The sequence below is a fragment of the Musca vetustissima genome, unplaced genomic scaffold (genome assembly GCF_032173495.1).
Source record: "Musca vetustissima isolate MV318-11 ecotype Yass unplaced genomic scaffold, APGP_CSIRO_Mvet_v1 utg80576, whole genome shotgun sequence".
In the NCBI taxonomy this organism is placed as follows: domain Eukaryota; kingdom Metazoa; phylum Arthropoda; class Insecta; order Diptera; family Muscidae; genus Musca; species Musca vetustissima.
In genome coordinates, this window is record NW_026888484.1 from 68,976 (window position 1) to 88,083 (window position 19,108).

General features: G+C 34.6%; 4 protein-coding genes across 4 annotated transcripts; 2 read left to right on the forward strand and 2 right to left on the reverse strand.

The window, feature by feature from the left end:
* Positions 1–415: 415 nt before the first annotated feature.
* On the forward strand, positions 416–1,278 carry LOC133336333 (ubiquitin-conjugating enzyme E2 R2). The gene is made up of 2 exons (XM_061544626.1): positions 416–918; positions 990–1,278. The coding sequence occupies exons 1-2, from the start codon at positions 421–423 to the stop codon at positions 1,275–1,277; spliced, it is 786 nt and encodes a 261-aa protein (XP_061400610.1). The 5' UTR covers positions 416–420; the 3' UTR covers position 1,278.
* Positions 1,279–7,017: 5,739 nt separating this feature from the next.
* On the reverse strand, positions 7,018–10,644 carry LOC133336331 (T-cell immunomodulatory protein). The gene is made up of 4 exons (XM_061544623.1): positions 10,542–10,644; positions 10,390–10,482; positions 7,695–8,693; positions 7,018–7,633 (listed from the first exon to the last, which is right to left on the reverse strand). The coding sequence occupies exons 1-4, from the start codon at positions 10,642–10,644 to the stop codon at positions 7,020–7,022; spliced, it is 1,809 nt and encodes a 602-aa protein (XP_061400607.1). The 3' UTR covers positions 7,018–7,019.
* Positions 10,645–13,365: 2,721 nt separating this feature from the next.
* Positions 13,366–16,583, forward strand: LOC133336332 (tetratricopeptide repeat protein 27). Its single transcript, XM_061544624.1, has 3 exons — positions 13,366–13,420; positions 13,481–14,327; positions 15,133–16,583. Exons 1-3 carry the CDS (start codon positions 13,366–13,368, stop codon positions 16,580–16,582), a joined length of 2,352 nt encoding a protein of 783 aa, XP_061400608.1. The 3' UTR covers position 16,583.
* A 338-nt stretch (positions 16,584–16,921) lies between these two features.
* Positions 16,922–18,121, reverse strand: LOC133336328 (dynein axonemal assembly factor 10). Its single transcript, XM_061544621.1, has 2 exons — positions 17,847–18,121; positions 16,922–17,789 (listed from the first exon to the last, which is right to left on the reverse strand). The coding sequence occupies exons 1-2, from the start codon at positions 18,119–18,121 to the stop codon at positions 16,931–16,933; spliced, it is 1,134 nt and encodes a 377-aa protein (XP_061400605.1). The 3' UTR covers positions 16,922–16,930.
* Between the last annotated feature and the right edge of the window lie 987 nt (positions 18,122–19,108).

A 19,108-nucleotide genomic window follows, 5' to 3' on the forward strand; every position in this document is an offset into this window, starting at 1 on the left:
GAGTGAGGGGGAAGCTGTAATCTGTGAGTGTTCGAAAGCAGCAGCACCACCAGCATAGTGTGAAGGGGGGTATGCGACTGCTGGTTTACCTTGGATTAAAACACTGACAAGGGACGGACAGACCGACTGACTAGCTGGCTGGCTGGTCATCATCTATAGTATTTATGGTTTTTGTTTGATTATGAATAATTTTTTTCTTTCTTTTTTTCATTGCAGTTCAAACAAAAAGAAAATTTAAGTGATAAACTTTATCTCCTCTCCCCTTCTCCCATCAATAAAAACTCTAGAGCAGTGAAACAAAGGGAGTTGCTTCAAATCTCCAAAAAAGGCAAGGCAGCTGTTTTTCCCGGTTCCCCCGAAATCGTTGAAAGGGAAAATTTGATCGGACTCCTTTTGAACTCCTCCATCCATCCATTCTAAATGTCACATTCTTTGGCCTCCACATCAAATTCACCCCTGGCCACACCCAGCAGTTCAGCTGTACGTGCCTTGGCCCTAGAATATAAATCACTGCAAGAGGAACCCGTGGAGGGATTTCGTGTCAAGCTTGTCAATGAAGATAATCTCTTTGAATGGGAGGTAGCCATATTTGGACCACCGGATACCCTCTATCAGGGTGGTTATTTTAAGGCTCACATGAAATTTCCACCCGACTACCCATATTCACCGCCATCAATACGTTTCCTCACCAAAGTATGGCATCCAAATGTCTATGAAAATGGTGATCTATGTATATCGATATTACATCCACCCGTTGATGATCCACAAAGTGGTGAATTACCCTGTGAACGTTGGAATCCAACACAAAATGTTCGCACCATATTGCTGTCCGTGATTTCATTGCTCAATGAACCAAATACCTATTCACCGGCCAATGTTGATGCCTCGGTAATGTATCGTCGATGGAGAGATTCTCAGGTGAGTAACCGAACACATTCCTATTGTTTGAATAATAATAAAAATAATAAAATCTCCTTTTTTCTTTCTAGGGCAAAGATAATGAATATCCCAATATAATACGTAAACAAGCATTGGCCGCCAATGCCGATGCCATTAAGGAGGGTATTGTTGTGCCCATGACCTTGGAGGATTATTGCATTAAACCCAAACGAAAAGAGAACACAGAACCCACATTAGATTCGAACTTTTTCGATGATGTTTTCGATTTGGAAACCGAAGATGATATGCCAACCGACGATGATGATGACGAGGAGGATGAAGATGATGATGACGATGCAGATAATGGCGATGATAGTGGAAAGGGTGAAACAACATAAATTGCAATTCGGAGGGATTGTAAGTATTTAAACACATGAAATTAAAACCGGTTTTTTTTGGAAAACTAATACAGGAATTTGAAATAAATCAGGATTATTTTATAGAAAAATATCAGGATTTAGGTGTGTAAGGGAAAAAATGCTGACTTTTTTTATTGAAATAATTTTGTAGGAAATATTCATAAAAAATTAGATTTTTTATAAAAAAATGCTGACTTTTTTTATTGAAATAATTTTGTAGGAAATATTCATAAAAAATTAGATTTTTTATAAAAAAATTTTTTACGATTTTTTATACAAAAAAAAGTAAAAAGAAAAAAATTTAAATTAAGATTTTTTTTGGAAAAATTAATAGTTTTTTAGAAAAATTTTAAGAAATAATTTTTTAAGGTAAATATTCTCTATAATTATCCACATTTTTAATCTTAATTTTTTTTAAAAAAAATTATATTTTCAAAAAAAAATTGTTTCAATATAATTTTTTATTTGAAAAAAATTAAAATTTTTTTTATTGAAAAAAATTAAAAATGAAAAAAATTAAATTTTTTTGTTTAAAAATGAAAAAAAAATAATTTTTTTTTTTTGAAAAAAAAAATTGAAAAAAATTAAATTTTTTTTATTTGAAAAAAAAAATTAGGATTTAAAATTAGGAAATTAGGATTATGTTTTTTTTTTAAATTAAGATAATTTTTTATAATCAGTTTTACAGAAAAAAAATCGGATAATTAATAATAGAGATTTTTTTTTTTAATTTAAATTTTTCTAATAAGTTTTTTAGGAGAAAATTAGGATTTTTTCTTAATTCAAAATTTTTTTTTGAAAAAAATAATTTTTTTAAGAAAAATTAAATAAAAATATCCTACTACCAGATTTTTTTAGATTTTTTTTTCATTTTTTTTAAAAAAAATAGGATATTTTTATGCTAAAAAATAATAAATTAAAATATGTAAATGTAAAAATATATATAAATGCAATGAGAAATTAAAAAAAATGTTTAATTCAATTTTTTTCCTTTCAGGAATTCCTCGCCATTTTTTTGGGGTGTTTCTTGCGATGAAAGAAGAGAGCAAACATCTGGGTTTTTTCCTCGTCTTCACAATAGTTTTAAAAGAAAAACAAAAACAACAAAAAAGCAAACAACAACAACTCATTACATTTAAAAAACATTTTTTGAGTATTTTGTAATTTAATTTTTAATTTATTATTGTTTTTTATTTTCTAATTTTTTTGCTTATTATTTTTTTTTTTTAATTTTAAAATTTTCTCCTTTTTGACAAATCTCAGCTACAAACAAAATTATCGTTTAATAAAAATGTAAAAGAAAATACAACAACAACAACAATTTATTTAACTTTTTCTCCTATCTACAATAAAAACAAAAAAAAAAACTGTTATCTCTTTATATGTATACTATATTACATATATACATGCAACATATGAAGAAGAAAAAATATCAAATAGCTTAAACTCATCAATACGAAAAAAAAAAACAAAAAATAAAAAACAAAGATTTTAAAGCCAAATAGTAACATGAAAAAAAAATACCAACAACACCAACATATTGTTGACCAGGTTATATAGAAACAAATTTGCCATATTTTTTCCCCAATTTTTTTTTATAAATTTTTTCAAAAAAATATAACATATTTTTACTTATATGCTTTAATTAAAAATAATTTAAATTCTTTGCAATTTAGTTTAAAACTTTTTTTTTGATATAAGATTAATCATGATTATAAGTTTTTTTTTTAATATTTTTTCTATATATTGGATTAAATATTATTTTTTTTTAATTTACAAAAACTTTTTCTCATCGTTTTTTTTTTCTCATCATAACCTCACAAAATAAAAAGAACTCAATTTTTTCTAGAATCCTCTTCAAAAAAAAAGAAGAAAAATCAAATAAATAAAAAATCCAATTCATTGCAAAATCCAATCTCGTGTACGTAATCTTGAAACATAAAAATCGAACCATAATTTCTTGCAAATATATTTTTAATAATTGAATGAAATAATAATAATAAAAAACCCGATACACAAACCAATAACAACAACAACAAAAAATCTTTAATTTTAAGACGTTTAATTATAATGAGTACTATAACAGAAAATAATAATAAAAAAACACATTATCGTATAAGTAAAAAATAAATCGTAAATAATAATAATAAAAACAATATAATTTCATTACAAACTCTCATACATATATATACTCCTAGAAATTATGGGCTTTTCTTTCATCTTTTTGAAAAAAAAAAAATTTTTTTTGGTGGGCAAAAAATGTCTCCCTTGAGAAAATCGCAACTCTTAAGGGTGCAGGGTTCAAGTTGTTAATTGTCTTCTTAAGGAAGTCCGAAGTCTCCTTAGTGCGATCAACATCAACAACCTTGACTACTTTGTATAATGAGGTCAGGCCAAAGTGTAGGCTCTGTCGATCAACCTCGTCGGATAGGAAGAGGTCCTTCATATGTCCACTGTCGACCAGCAACCATTTATCCTCGCTGATGAACCCGTCAGGGTCAGCTTGGTCAATAATTGCTACTCGCAGATCTTCCGCAACCCCTTTTAGATCAGCATCGTTGTAGGTGTCTGGACTATCTGCTTCGAGACAACGTACTTGGCTTTCACCACGCAATCACCGCTCTTGGCTGGTTTCTCCTTAGACGCTGCAACCGACGCAAACGAATCAGAGCTTTGTACAGCCGATGACTGCATGAGTCTCTTTGCAGCTGGTTGTTGTTCCTCCGAGGACCTCATTCTCTTGACAGCCGTGGGCTGCGGCCGAGATTTGACAGCCGGGGTTGCAACCGCTGCAGAGATATACCCAGCCGACGAAGGCACCTGCTTCGCGCTCGCTACCTTCGGCGCATCCACTAGCAACTGCCCAATTGTCACAGCCTTGGTTATCGGCTTTGGCAATTCGACAGATGGTGGATTGACAGAGGGTGGTTGTGTCTTATCGGTCTGCTGATGTCTGGGTCTTCTCAGTAATCAGTTACCCTTGGGGGGTATTGAAGGCTTACAAGTCTCAGGCATCAGCTTCCTGGATGTACTAGAGCCCCCCAAACAGGTTTCTCCTTCTTTAAAGGTACTACCGTGGTGGTCTTAGTACTGGTTCGGGGGGATCCTATCAATCAAGAAGTCACTCTCAATATCATCAGGATAGTTCCTGGAGAACTTTCGGATAAATTTGAGGTTCCTCTTGATAAAAAAGGAACTCCTTTCCCGCGATGGAGTCGCTGTCCCGTCCGACGTATCGCTTACAGTAGTTAACTGTTCTCCGGTACATCTTCTTGGCAGCGATCTCCTTGGCATTGACTTGCCTAGCAGATACTGGAACTGATGAATCATCCATCTTATCGACGGGGTTCTCATCAGTGTCCGTTTCGACAGTATCCGTTTCGACAGCCAATTGCCTGAGTAGTCTCGCGATATCACTACAGGTCGTGGAGATTGAGTGCATATCTTCAACCTCGCCAGGGTTTATTTGCCTAGTCAGCAACTGGGAGGACTCTCCTTGCTTCGGAGGAGACGTAGTGCCGTAGTCACCGTAGTTTCCATGATGTCTTCCTCGTCCGACAAGGGCGAGTCATCCCAGAGCTGATTCGGGATGCTCTCCTGATTGAGGAAAATATCCGATTGCCTCTCCAGGATTTCGTTAACGTCGTCGAGAGTTGAACAAGAGGCAAAAGAGAGGTCAAAAGAATTTGGTTGAAAACGCCTTCAAGAAGCCCAAAATCCCGAAATTGGGGGTACCCCTATATGGGGGCTATCCGAAAAAATGGACCTATATTTATAATTTTTAATAGGGAAATTTGCTACCCAACAAGAACTCGATGTACTAAATTACAGCCAATGCGGTCGAAAAATACGATCAGAACCCCCAAAATACCGAAAATATGGGGACTACCAGAAAAATTGGACCTATATTTATAATTTTTAGTGGAGTAATTTGGTACCCAATAATAACCCACTGTAAAAAATTTCAGCAAATTCAGTTATAAAACGCGCTCAAGTACTCCAAAATACCGAAAATCGGGCATACCCTTATAAGGGGGCTATCCGAAAAAATTTACCTATATTTAGAATTTTTAATAGGGAGATTTGCTACCAAATAAAAACTCAATGTACCAAATTTCAGCGAATTCGGTCGAAAAATACGATCAGAACCCCCAAAATACCGAAAATTTGGGGGGTACCGTTATATGGGGACTACCAGAAAAAGTGGACCCACATTTATAATTTTTAGTAGGGGTATTTTCTATCCAATAAGAACTCAAAATACCAAATTTCAGCGAATTCAGTTGAAAAACGCACTCAAGAACCTCAAAATACCGCAAAATGGGGGGACCCTTATATGGGAGCTATGCCTAACCGTGGACCGATGTAGCCCATCTTCGAACTTGACCTACCTGCAGACCAAATTTTTTTCCTGTAAAAAAATTGAATTTATTTTTTATAACATTTTTTTTTCTAAAAAAATTCAATTTTTTTTATAAAAATGTTACATTTTTTATAAATTATTTTTTTGTAAAAAATAATATTTAAAAAAAATTCAATTTTTATACAAAATTGTGACTTTTGAAAAACTTTGAATTTTTATTTTTGGAAAAAAAAATAAATTTTGTGTTGTGTTTTAGAAAAAAATAAAGTTTTTGTACTGAAAACAGAAAAATGTGCTTGTTTTGGAAAAAAATCTGAAATCATTTTTTTTTAATCTAATTTTTTTAAGGAAAAAAACTTTTTAAAAAAATAATTTTTTTAGGAAAAAAATCGAAATTTTTTTAAAAAAATCGAAATTTTTAAAATTTTTTTTTAAATCTATTTTTTTAAAAAAATCTATTTAAATAAAAAGAAATCTATTTTTTAGAAAAAAATCTATTTTTTTAGGAAAAAATTTTAACTGTTAAAAAAAATTCAGTAAAATTTAATTTTTTTTTCTATAATAATTTTAAATTTTTTGTAAAAAAAAACAATTTTTTTATAAAAATTTCAATTTCAGTAAATTTTTTTTTAGAAAAATTTTAACTGATAAACTAGGTTTATAAATTTTAAAAAACTAGTTTATTTCATTGCATTATTTTCTATTTTTTTTTAATTTGTTTTTTATTTTTCTCGCTTAACCTTTTCACACATTGATTTATAACAGCCTAAAAGTATGCTTTGAATTTTAGAGATGTTGTTTTTGATTTGTTGAAAAGGTGGGATTTTTGAATTCTCATAGTTGGGGGGAGGTGAATATTTGGTCTATTGGCCAAAATTATTTAATTTTATTTCAGGAGGCGATTTTGAAAATTTCACAAAATCATGGTAAGTTTTGAAAGGAGTGTGTCCCTCTATGCTCTGATTGAATTTTCCAAATGGCCTTACCTTAAAAAGGGAATCAAAAAATTAAATTGATTTTTTATTAATTAGTTTTTTTATTTATTATAATTTGGTTTCAAACATTATTTTTTTATATAAATGTATATGTTGTAGATAATATTGGAGAGGGTGTTGGTAATCAGGCAGAATAATTTTCTTCAAAAAAAAAAAAAATTCATTACAAAATATAACTCGCAAAAGAAAAACAATAATTTTTTCTTATAACTAAAAAAGGGGGAAGTGGGGAGGGGGGAGTAGAAGTAATAAAAAAATGAGAAATCTGTGAGAAACTTAAAAATATCACGATATATATTTAGATAAGTTTATAAGGTTAATTTTTTTGGATACTGTAACGCAAATGTCAAGAGGAATTTCTCTTTACATAGCATCAAAATGGAAACGATGGGCCTCTTGTAATTTCTCCTGTTTATCTTCGCGTTTCTCTTTGATGTATAAAACTAAAATAATTAAAACAATAACAAGGCATGTACCACCCAGGGCCACAACGCTCATAACAATAAGTTTACTGGGTGTTACAAAGAGCTGGGCCTTCCAGCGCTGAGGATCATTGACCGGTTTCGGGACGACAATAATTTGTGAATTTGGTATGAGTTGGGTCCATGTTCGAGACATATGACCCAGGCCCACGGTAAGGGAATCGACAAAATTAGGTGTACGACCTAAACCGAAAATCGTATAGGGTAGTTGTAGAGCGAAATACGAGGATTGTGGTAATTGTACGGAGGAACCACGTTGTAAATCACCATCTTGAGTGGTGGTGAAATAGGTTATACGAGGCCCCGGCAAATTAGTACCATAGGTACGTCGTTTTCGGCCCAAGGGGGTGTGTAATGTGGGATTTTTACTATTGATAAGGCCGGTGAGGACAATCACTTTCACAAAATTGGCATCATAGTCCAGAGTGTTGCGGAAGGCCAAGGGTTTATATTGTCCCTTTTTGTTTTTCTCAATGAGAATTATGTCCAGAACACCTGAAAGGGTAAAAGAGGAATTAGAATTTTTTTTTTCGAATTTTATTGCCACAAAACTTACCATCCTGATAGAAATCGTAAAAAGCTCCCGCCACTGTATCATTACCCATGGGATTCAAGGCATTCCATTTCACCTCAAATGTCCTCTTCAGGGGAGAATTACACATCAAACACGGCACATTTTCCAATAGGAAAGTTTGCATTCTCTTCGTAGGACCCGTTAGGGTTTGCAGGGTCATAATCAAATCAGGATAACCATCCATATTAAAATCTCCAGTACGTGCGGTAATCGTTTTGAGGTAAACATCCGATTCAATTGGTGGCACAAAACCCCACATCACTGCCTGCGGATCTTTAAAATTAACATGGATATCACGGAAATTCGTGCCATCATGCACGAGTATGGTCGAGTTCGAACAATCTTTACTGTGGAAACAAACGGGCAAAATAATATTCTCCACGCCCTCCAATTCGAAATCCGCAAACACTGCCTGACCCAAGGTATAATCAGATCCGACAATATATATATCAATCGTATGATTAAATATGAAATCCTCGTCGGGACGGCCATACCACACTTCATAATGATTTTGGGGGGTTTGGACAAAAAGATCCGCCGTGAAGTCACCATTTAAATCCAAGTAAGCATTGGCATTGGGTATACTTATCGATGGCTTAGAGGTGGCAGTTTGTGTTGGTACAGCCTGGGTCACCTCTTGAGGTGGCACACGGGCCTTACCAAAAATCCAAAATTTCCGTTCACCCATATCATTGAGGCCATACAAATCAATGATCATATCATGATTATAATCCAAGGCCAAGGGTTCACCCATTGTTTTCAACAACGGTTCGGCATGTTCACTCGTGCAATTGAGGCCTTCGGGACCACCCCAATGGACATATATTTTATAAATTTTATCCGTACTACCTTCAGGCTTAATGGCCACAGCCACATCCATTAGGGCATCACCGTCAAAATCGCCTGGGATAACGCTGACAATTTCATGATCACGATACATGCAGATGGGACCACCACGTAACAGGGGTTCAGTATCAGCACCTAAGGAAATATATTTTTTTATTATTTAAATTATAATAAATAAAAAAGTTCGGTCCTGCCGAACTTTTTAAAACCTCTACCATGAGGTAGATCAGCACTCAGATGTGGGGGCTGCCGGGGAAAAACGAAATATCAAGCTACAGACACCCAATTGGGAAAATTGGACCATAAAAATTCTCGATATACCGAAAATTTGCAGGTAGCGGTATATGGGACCTACACCTAGAAGTGGACCGATGTGGATAATTTTTGGCTGGGAGATTTTCTATCCAAAAAGAATTCAAAATATTAAGATTATAACCGATTCATTTGGAAAATGTGTCAAAAATCGTTGGAATTTTGAAATTTTGAGTTTAGCCTATATGGACCTACACCTAGAAGTGGATCGATGTGGATAATTTTTGGCAGGAAGATTTTCTATCCAAAAAGTATTCAAAATACCAAAAGTATATATATGGGACCTACACCTAGAAGTGGATCGATGTGGATAATTTTTGGCAGGAAGATTTTCTATCCAAAAAGTATTCAAAATACCAAAAGTATAACCGATTCGTTTGGAAAATGTGTCCAAAATCCATAGAATTCAGAAAATTTGAGGTTAGAGTTGTGTGTGGGCTATACCTAAAAGTACATCCAAATTTTTAATTTTTGGTAGGAAGATTTTCTACCCGGGCAGAATCTAAAATATTAAATTACAGCCAATTCGATTGGAAAATAAGTCCAATATCCATAGAATTCAGAAAATTTGAGGTTAGAGTTGTATGGGGGTTATACCTAAAAGTGGTCCGATGGGGATAAATTTTGGCAAGAAGATTTGACACCACATGAGTACTCAAAATACCAAATTACAGCCAATACGATTGGAAAATGAGTCCGAAATCCTTGAAAAACGAAAATTTGAGGTTATGCTTATATAGGGTCTATACCTAAAAGTGTATCAAAATTTATAATTTTTGGTAGAGATATTTGTTAGCGAATCAGAATCCAAAATATCGAATTGCAGCTAATTCTTTTGGAAATTGTATCCAAATCCATGAAATTCTGAAAATTTGAGATTATGCTTATATGGTAGCTATGCCTAAAAGTGGACTAATATTGATCATTTTTGGTGAAATGATTTGATACCCAATGAGAACGCGAAATACGAAATAACAACCAAATCGGTTGAAAAATGTGTGGAAAATCGACAATATTGGGGGTACCGTTATAAGGGGGCTATACTAAAATGTGGACCGATATTGTTAGTTTTTATTTTGACAGCCAATGTGAACACAAAATATCAAATTACAGCCAAATCGGTTGAAGTGTCGAAAAAATCCAGATTTTTGAGGGTACCGTTATATGGCGGCTATACCAGAACATGGACTGATATTAATCATTTTTGCTGAGATAATTTAACACCCAATGAGAACCGAAAATATCAAATTACAGCCAATTTGATTGAAAAGTTGGCCAAAAAAATCACAAAAATCGATATTTGACAAGTTCGGTTATGTGGGAGCTTTACCACAAAGTGGACCGTTGTATTCCATTTTCCATATTGAACATCCTAGGAGTGGTAGAAATGTATGTGCAAAATTTAAAAACTCTAGCTTAAATTTGAAGAGCTTTCTATCGCGATTTCAACAGTCGGGCGACAGTCAGACTCATCTCATTGCGGAGATTATAAAAATTTCAATTCCAATTGTTTACCAACCATATAAAATTTGCAAGGTTTGACTGCGATCCCTTATTATGAACACATCCGTCAGCTCATCCGAATTGAAGTCACCAAATGCTGCCACAATACCTAGAAGAGAAGACAAGAGGTTACAACAAATTGGAAAAATTAAAAAAAAATCCACCTACCCTCTTGGACATTTCCAAAAACCTGAGGAGTAATATCATTGGCATGGACTATACCCACAATAATCAGCAAAATGATTAAAACCCTTTTCAGATTAATAAACATGTTCGTTCTTGTTTGTTTGCTTCTGCTTTATAGGGAAAATCTATTATTCATTTTTTCTTCTTCTGCTTTGCCACAGAGAAATTTGTATTTCTTTCGGGGGATTTTGTTTGGTTTTGCTCCAGCAAATACCAATTATATTACAATTACTGTTGTTGTAGAATATGTTTTTCGTAATATTGGGTAATTATTTTTCAATATTTTCCACTAAATCTATAAAAAAAATATTCGATAAAAACTAAATTTTCTTTTTTTAACACAGAAATGAGTCAATATATACGAAAGATGAAAGAGAAAACAACAATGGAGAGCAGAGCAGCAGCTGTCACAGAGTTGTAGTTGACAGATGGCAGGTAAATGTCAACGTAACGGCGAATGGGTACAATGATGGCAAATGGCGTCACAGCTGTTTTTGCCGTTACGCCGTTGGACGTTAGAAAAAGGAAAATTAAATTAAATATAAAAGAAAATTATATATTTTAATGGTTTTTCGTGGCTGAATAAAATTAAAACTTTTCTGAATAGGATTTTGGGTTTGAAGAGAGGAGATTTTTAATATTCAGCATGATTTATTTTGTTAAAAAAATAACACTAACAAGAATTTAAGACAATTTACCTTGGCTGAATACAATATTGACATTGCTGAATAGCATTTTCAATAGCTGAATTGTAAAGTAATTATATTCTGTAATTATAGTGAAATTTTAGACAATTTCTCTAAGCTGAATATACATTTTCCTTCGCTGAATAACATTTTCCATAGCTGAATTACGAATTTTATTAGCGGAATAGCATCATGAAACCATAAAGTAATTAAATTGTGCTGAAATTTATAAATTTATCAATTTGCTGCATAAAGTAATTAAATTTTGTAATTTTCAATAGCTGAATTATGAATTTTATTAGCTGAAAAGCATTTTAAAACCATAAAGTAATTAAATTTTGTAATTTTAGTAAAAATTAAGTCAAATTATTTTTTGAATTTCATTAGCTGAATAGCATTATAAAACCATAAAGTAATTAAATTTTGTAATTTTAGTGAAATTTACGGCAAAAGGTCTAAGTTGAATATAATTTTTTTTGCTGAATAACAGTTTCATTAGATGAATTGTAAATTTGCTCGGCTGAATGACAATATCTTGTAAACATCTAATAAAATATTATGTTTTTAGAAAAAATTACAACAGTTTTTCCGTGATGAATACATTTTAAACCTAGCTGAATAGAATTTATAAAACCATAAAGTAATTAAATTTTGTAATTTTAGTGAAATTTACGGCAAAAGGTCTAATTTGAATATAATTTTATTATAATAAATTATTTATATAATAAATCATTTGCTGAATAGCATTTTTAGTGGCTGAATTAAAATATTTGGCCAATTAAAATAGACCATTTATTATAATTTCTTCTGAATAATAATTCTGTGAAGTTTTTTCAATAAAACTTTTGTATTAGCATATATTCAGCAACAATAAAACTTTGCTGAATTGCAGTTATCTTCATAAAAATTATATTTATTATTTAGTTTGTCGATTTGGGGATTCTAAAAATTTATTTTCTGCTATTCAGCAAAATTTTTTTTGCAATTAAAATCATTGAATTTACTAGAATATTATTCACTTATTCTTTTTTATATCTAATTTTGATGAAATGGATTGCGAAAATTATATTCAGCTAAGAAAAACTTTGCTGAATTGTGGTTATGTCATAAAAATTTTATTTTTATTAATTTTTTCATTAGATTGTGACTTTAAGAAATTATATTTATCGATTTTTGAGATTCTAGCAACTTGTTTTCTGCTATTCAGCAAAGAAAAATTTTGCTGAATTCCATTATTTGCAATTAAAATCATTGAATTTATTAGAATATCATTCACTTCTTAGTTTTTAAATATTATTTTGATAAAATAACTTGCGAAAATTATATTCAGCTAAGGAAAACTTTGCTGAATTGTGGTTATTTTCATAAAAAAAATATTATTATTAATTTATTCATTACATTGTAATTTTTAAAAATTATATTTATCGATTTTGAAATTCTAGGAAAACATTTCCTGCTATTCAGAAACAAAATTTGCTGAATTCCAATATTTGCAATTAACATCTTTGAATTTATTAGAGTATAATTCCCTTATTCATTTTTTAATATTATTTTGATAAAACAACTTGTGGAAATTATATTCAGATTTTCTGAATTGTGGTAATTCTTAATGGCATTCAGAAACCAATTTTATCAATTTTGGGATTCTAGGAGCATGATTTTAGCTATTCAGCTTCAAAATTTTAGCTATTGAAAATTTTAAATACGGTCAAATTTTATTCAATTAATTAATTTATATTTAAAATCAGCTGATTAAATTTGAAAGTAAACATTTTAAAGCTCTCAGTAAACCATATGTCAAAATTACGCTCTTCTTCTTCACTATCTCCCTCTCATTTATTCTATTTTAAAATTATCCCAAATTAAATACTTTTTTTTAATTTTTATTATTATTTTTGTTTTAACAACCCCAACTACTGTGCCTCATTGAATAACGCATTTTCATTAGTGCGCTCTCTCATTGAAGAACGCCTTTGCGTTAGGTCGCTCTCATTGTGGCCAGCCGCCAATCAGCTGTTGAATCAAAACAAAACGTTTAAAAACGTGCAAGACAGAGACTGCATTTAATTTTTAACATTTTTATTAAGAAAAACAATAATTAATAAACTAATTAATAAAATATGATATATAATTTAAATTACCTTTGTAATTTCAATGACCAGGTGAAGGAGGAGGGTAAGTAGATGCCGTGGGAATACCCAAAACAAAACTCAAAATTTCTTTACCCAATTTCAGACTTGGAAAGTGATTCATTGCGTCGTGTTTGGTCCGGTAAATGGTGTAGTGGAAAATTTGAAGACTCCCTAAAGCAGTGGTGGTCATTGCAGGAACAATGTGAGGTATTCCTTTGCTTGGCCATAGAATCGTTGTTGGCTTTTTTGCAACAAAATTTCACCGGCCCCTTTTGTGAATTGGCGGAATTGGAGGGTTTGGTCAAGGAGATCCAACCCTTGGTGGGTGATGCCTTCGAGGAGCTGAAAGAAAATGGCGAAGAAATCAATCCCAATGTGGTATTGGGTGAATTTTTACTACTGAGCAGAGGTATTTTGCGGAAATTATTGGAACTTCAACCCGATTCCATAGTTCTACACTGGTGGCATCTGCGTTACCTGTGTACCCATCAACACATTATCGATGAATTGACGGCCAACCTTTATGAGAAATTGAAACAGGAAGCGGAATGGTTACTACAACATGTTACGGACCTGGGCAATAAGGAGTTTGAGGCTCTGTTATATTTGGAGGTGGCAAATGCCTATTTACAATATCATCGTGGTGAGAGGGCAGGAGAAATTCTTGATAAGCTTTGTGAACATTTGAATGTTAAAATGGTCGTTGAGGGTCTATTGGGTGTACGCACGAAGTTCCAACAAAAAGCATTGCCTCAGCTGTGTCTGAAAGTAGAACAAACACATGTGGATTTACTGCCCAAGGCCCAGGAAACAAATAGCAAAACTGTTCTACCAAAATTGCTATTGCATGAGGATGATACGCGGCTGGAGCGGATACGTTTTATTGAGGAAAAGGACAATGAAGTTATGACACTGCCATGTGTTCTCCAGGCCCTGGTACTGTCGAAGGTGTAAGTACAACTTATCTTCGGGTAAAACATTTTTTCTATTTTTTCTTTATTTGAAAATTTTTTTCTATACCGGAAAAAAATTTCCACCGTATTTTTTTTCTATGCCGGAAAAAAATGTTCATTGAATTTTTTTCTATGCCGGAAAAAAATTTTCATTGAATTTTTTTCTATGCCGGAAAAAATTTTTCATTGAATTTTTTTCTATGCGGGAAAAAAATTTTCACCGAATTTTTTTCTATGCGCGAATAAAATTTTCACCGAATTTTTTTCTATGCGCGAATAAAATTTTCACCGAATTCTTCAATGCGCGAAAAAAATTTTCACCGAATTCTTTTCAATGCGCGAACAAAATTTTCACCGAATTCTTTTCAATGCGCGAAAAAAATGTTCACCGAATTTTTTTCTATGCGGGAAAAAAATGTTCACCGAATTTTTTTCTATGCGGGAAAAAAATGTTCACCGATTTTTTTTCTATGCGGGAAAAAAATGTTCACCGAATTTTTTTCTATGCGGGAAAAAAATGTTCACCGAATTTTTTTCTATGCGGGAAAAAAATGTTCACCGAATTTTTTTCTATGCGGGAAAAAAATGTTCACCGAATTTTTTTCTATGCGGGAAAAAAATGTTCACCGATTTTTTTTCTATGCGGGAAAAAAATGTTCACCGATTTTTTTTCTATGCGGGAAAAAATTTTCACCTAATTTTTTTTATGCGAAAAAATATTTCCGAATTTTTTCAATTCTAATTTTTTTTCAATGATCGGAAACCTTCTTCCTTGATTAATGACAGAACATTTTTCTTTCAGCCGCCAATTGAAACGTACCCAACCAAAAGATCGTCTGGCCGATGAAGAACTGGAACCCTATACGCACACCTTAATCTACCAGGAACATGGTCCTTTGCAAGTCCGTCAATCAGCTCTCCTATTGAATTGTGTACAAGAATCCAATTCCCGACGTACCGTCGAACGTAGTTGGAAACAATGTGAGGAGTGTGTTAAACTCCTGTCTGAACATTCCTATAGCGTACAAGAAAGATTCTCCTATGCCTTTGCCGGATTCCTACAACCCAAATGGGAAGTTCAGATACAACTTTGCGAACTTCTACTCTCGCTCGGTATGACCAAGACGGCCTTGGATATTTATTTGAAAATTCAGGCATGGGAGCAAGTTATCTATTGTTATACCCGTCTGGAACTGCGACACAAAGCTGCCGAAATCATCGAACAGGAACTCAAGAAGAAGCCAACAGTTCTACTCTATTGTCTGCTCGGAGATGCCACCGATAATTTGGAGTGCTACGAAAAGGCCTGGGAATTTTCCAAACATACCAGTGGTAAGGCCCAGGCTCATTGGGGCAACTACTACTTCTTCCATAAACGTTATGAGGAAGCTATTCCGCATTTGGAAAAATCCGTCGAAATTAATTCGCTGCAAGAAAAAATCTGGTTGCGTTTGGGCTATGCCGCCATAATGTTAGAAAAATGGGAGCTGGCCGTCCATGCCTACATTACCTATACTCATTTGGAACCCTTAGGTTTTGAGTCATGGAATAATTTGGCCAAGGCTCTCATCAAACTTGGTGATAAACAACGGGCCCATCGCGTCCTGGGGGAATCCCTGAAATGCAACTACCACAACTGGAAGGTATGGGAAAATTTCATGGTTGTCTCTGTCGACACGGGGAACTTTGAGGATGCCATGAATGCCTATAATCGTTTGTCGGAATTGAAAACCCACTATTTGGATTTGGAGGTTCTCTGTGTTACCATGACAGCCATCGCCGAAGGTAAACCCGATGCCAAAGGCCAATCACCCGAAAGATTATTGAAAAAAGCCACCACCCTGATGGGTCATCAATGTGTCAAACACGGTTCCGAACCCAAGGTATGGGAATTGGCTGCTCTGCTAGCCACAACACCTTTAAAGAAAGCGGAAAAATTGGTTAAAGCATTTAGGGCCTACACCGCCAAGGAATTGGTATGGGCCACCAAACAACCATTTGCCCGCAAAGCTTTGGAATTGTGTGTAGAATTATCGCAAAGATCTTTAGAGGCAATGGACAATCATGCAGAGGATGAAAGTGAGGTTATGATCACATCGCAATTGAATTCTGCCCGCTTGGCGGATCAGGCCTGCATACGAGCCATTGAAAAGGAACCAACGAAATTTCCCGAAAATGATGATTTGCTTGAGAAGGTTCGAGCATTGCTTGAGGAAATGACCTCACATGTTAAGCAGCGGATGGGGGCGTGATGAGTTAAAAATAAATGATTTTTTTTTATAAATAAAAGGGTAAAAATTTGAAAATGGGGGAAAAGTTGAAAATTATGCGGCACTAAAGAATGTAGTGAAACATTAAATCGAAACAGAGGAGTATAGAAGAAAAGGTAATAATTTGGAAAATAATTAATTTCTGTTCTCAATAAAAATTAAAAAAAAAAATCTCTAGACCCCGATACACCCAAAATTTTAGGTAACGAACTAAAGTCTCACCAAGAATAAATAGCTAAGGGTACCAGGGGTTTTTGTAGAAGATTTAAAGGACCAAAACTCCATTTTCTTTTTTTAATTTTTATTATTTTATTTAAAAAAAAATTACGACTAATATAAATTAAGTTTCGTTGTCACCAATACCCTAACACTTTGATCAAACGCCCCGCACACGGCCAGACCCATTTTATCGGGATGCCAATCGAAACAGTGAACCGGTTGTGTTGATATTGTTGAGGCATTTAGCATATCCAGTGAACCCACCACCCCAACGTTATAACCATCTGTCGGATCTTCCTTCACACGTTTCTCGGGATATTGATAATTCCAGAGACGCAATGACCCCGTACCGCCACATGTTACAAATATATCACGATTTTGGGGTAAATGTCGGACACACCACACCGTTGCCTTAGGGCCTGTTATAACACCATTTGAGCCGACCGAACGGCCTGCGTTGCGTTCTTCCAAACAGCTGAAACCTTTGGTGGGATGTTGTGTACGCATATCATAAACCAAGAGGCCTCCCTCCAGTGTGGTCACAACCATTTTATTCATGGCGATATCACGACGATCAAATTCAATACCGCAAATGCCATTTTTCAGGCTAGTTTCCCAACGTACGGATACTTGGCGTAAATCGAAGAGCTTCAGATCACCATTATCATAACCGGCTGCCACACAACGTTCTTCATTGTTATAGCTGTCGCCAAATGCCACTGCCCAGCAGTCACGTTTGGGGGAGGTATTTGGTGTCGATGTGGAGGTGACATCTGTTTCCGGTGTCATATCAACAACGGGGGCCATACCCTGACGTATATCCCAAACTTTCACCGAACCATCACGGCTGCCGGTGACAATTTCCGGGGCTCCACAATTCAACTGTTTACCGCCAATGGCATCAATGCAGTTGATAATGCTCGAATGGGCCTCCACATTGTAGACGGGGATGTCGGGACGTTCCAGGTCCCTTTAAATTAATGAATAATAATTAGGAGGGTAATTAAAAATTAGATATCAGACTTACAAAACCTGTAATCTCCCCTGAAAATCTCCAATGGCCATGTGCCGATTCCTTAGCGAGGCAGCACCAAAACTGCCACACTTAAAGGCCGATTTCTTTTCAATTGTCTTCACCTTTTCCAATTTGTTTTCATTCAGTTCGTATATCTCCAAAATACCCTGGCCATTGGGTTTGGAGCCCAACACCGCAAACTTCGCGGAACATGGTATCCATTTGGTATCGTAGACAGTATAGTTCACCGATTGCTGTAAATGTTCGATCATTTGGGGTTTATCCATTTTTTTTCTCAAGGGGAAATGGCTCCAATGGGTCTAGAGGGTCCTCTGAGGTCGGTGAAAATTTTCTGGAATGTTTTTTCTCTTTCGATTTGTTTTGAAAATGTTTGATCGATGGCCTACTGGTTGTTTATGCCGGGTAGCCAGGCAACGAGACATCACAAAGCTAATGAGGGTAGGAAATAACGGCGTTGCAGCGGGTCGGTAAGGGAAAGGTAGAATGTGAGCGGGCTGAAGATCAGGAATCAAAACAAAAGTTCTGATATATAAAGAAAATGAAAAGGAATTAAAGAAATCACAAAAAAAGAATGGGAAACAGCTGATTGCAAAGATGGGTGCAAATTTGTTATGGACGTGTGGCAACTGTCACTGGAATTAAAAAATCTAATAGAAAGGGTTTCGAATATGAAAATATGGATAGAAATGGACCAAAGCAGTGGTCCAGAGGTAGCCTCATCTGCAAAAATCAATATTAGCAACCCTTGGACTCTGAGGAGCTGAAGGGCTGGGAGTCTTTATAGGCGAACGGAAGGCTAGGGAGACTTTATAGACGAACTGAAGTCCATGTAGTCTTTATAGGCGAACTGAGGGTCACGAAGACTTTATAGGCGAACCAGGGAGTCTTTATAAGCGAACTGAAGGCCAGGGAGTCTTCATAGACGAGCTGAAGGCCAGTGAGTCTTTATAGCTAAACTGAAGGTCAGGGTGTCTTTATAGGAGAACTGAAGACCAGGAAGTGTTTATAAGCGAACTGAAGCCCAGGGAGTCTTTATATACGAGCTGAGGTCCAGGTAGTCTTTATAGACTCACTGAAGGCCAGTGAGTCTTTATAGGCGTCTTGAAGGCCAGGAAGTGATTATAGGCCAGCTGAAGGCCAGGGAGTCTTTATAGGCGGACGGAAGACCAGAGAGTCTTTATAGGCGAGCTGAAGGCCAGAGAGTCTTTATAGGAGATCTGAAGACCAGATAGTCTTTGTAGACGGGTTGATGG

Excerpts from the sequence above, each read along its gene's own strand:
- LOC133336333 (XM_061544626.1), top strand. The coding sequence starts at position 421 with ATGTCACATTCTTTGGCCTCCACATCAAATTCACCCCTGGCCACACCC. Across the intron at positions 919-989 it reads GTCGATGGAGAGATTCTCAG|GGCAAAGATAATGAATATCC; the intron begins GTGAGTAACCGA and ends TTTTCTTTCTAG.
- LOC133336328 (XM_061544621.1), bottom strand. The coding sequence starts at position 18,121 with ATGGATAAACCCCAAATGATCGAACATTTACAGCAATCGGTGAACTAT. Across the intron at positions 17,790-17,846 it reads CAGGGGAGATTACAGGTTTT|GGACCTGGAACGTCCCGACA; the intron begins GTAAGTCTGATA and ends ATTAATTTAAAG.
- LOC133336331 (XM_061544623.1), bottom strand. The coding sequence starts at position 10,644 with ATGTTTATTAATCTGAAAAGGGTTTTAATCATTTTGCTGATTATTGTG. Across the intron at positions 10,483-10,541 it reads TTTTGGAAATGTCCAAGAGG|GTATTGTGGCAGCATTTGGT; the intron begins GTAGGTGGATTT and ends CTTCTCTTCTAG. Across the intron at positions 7,634-7,694 it reads TTACGATTTCTATCAGGATG|GTGTTCTGGACATAATTCTC; the intron begins GTAAGTTTTGTG and ends TTACCCTTTCAG.
- LOC133336332 (XM_061544624.1), top strand. The coding sequence starts at position 13,366 with ATGATATATAATTTAAATTACCTTTGTAATTTCAATGACCAGGTGAAG. Across the intron at positions 13,421-13,480 it reads TGACCAGGTGAAGGAGGAGG|ACTTGGAAAGTGATTCATTG; the intron begins GTAAGTAGATGC and ends ACCCAATTTCAG. Across the intron at positions 14,328-15,132 it reads GCCCTGGTACTGTCGAAGGT|CCGCCAATTGAAACGTACCC; the intron begins GTAAGTACAACT and ends TTTTTCTTTCAG.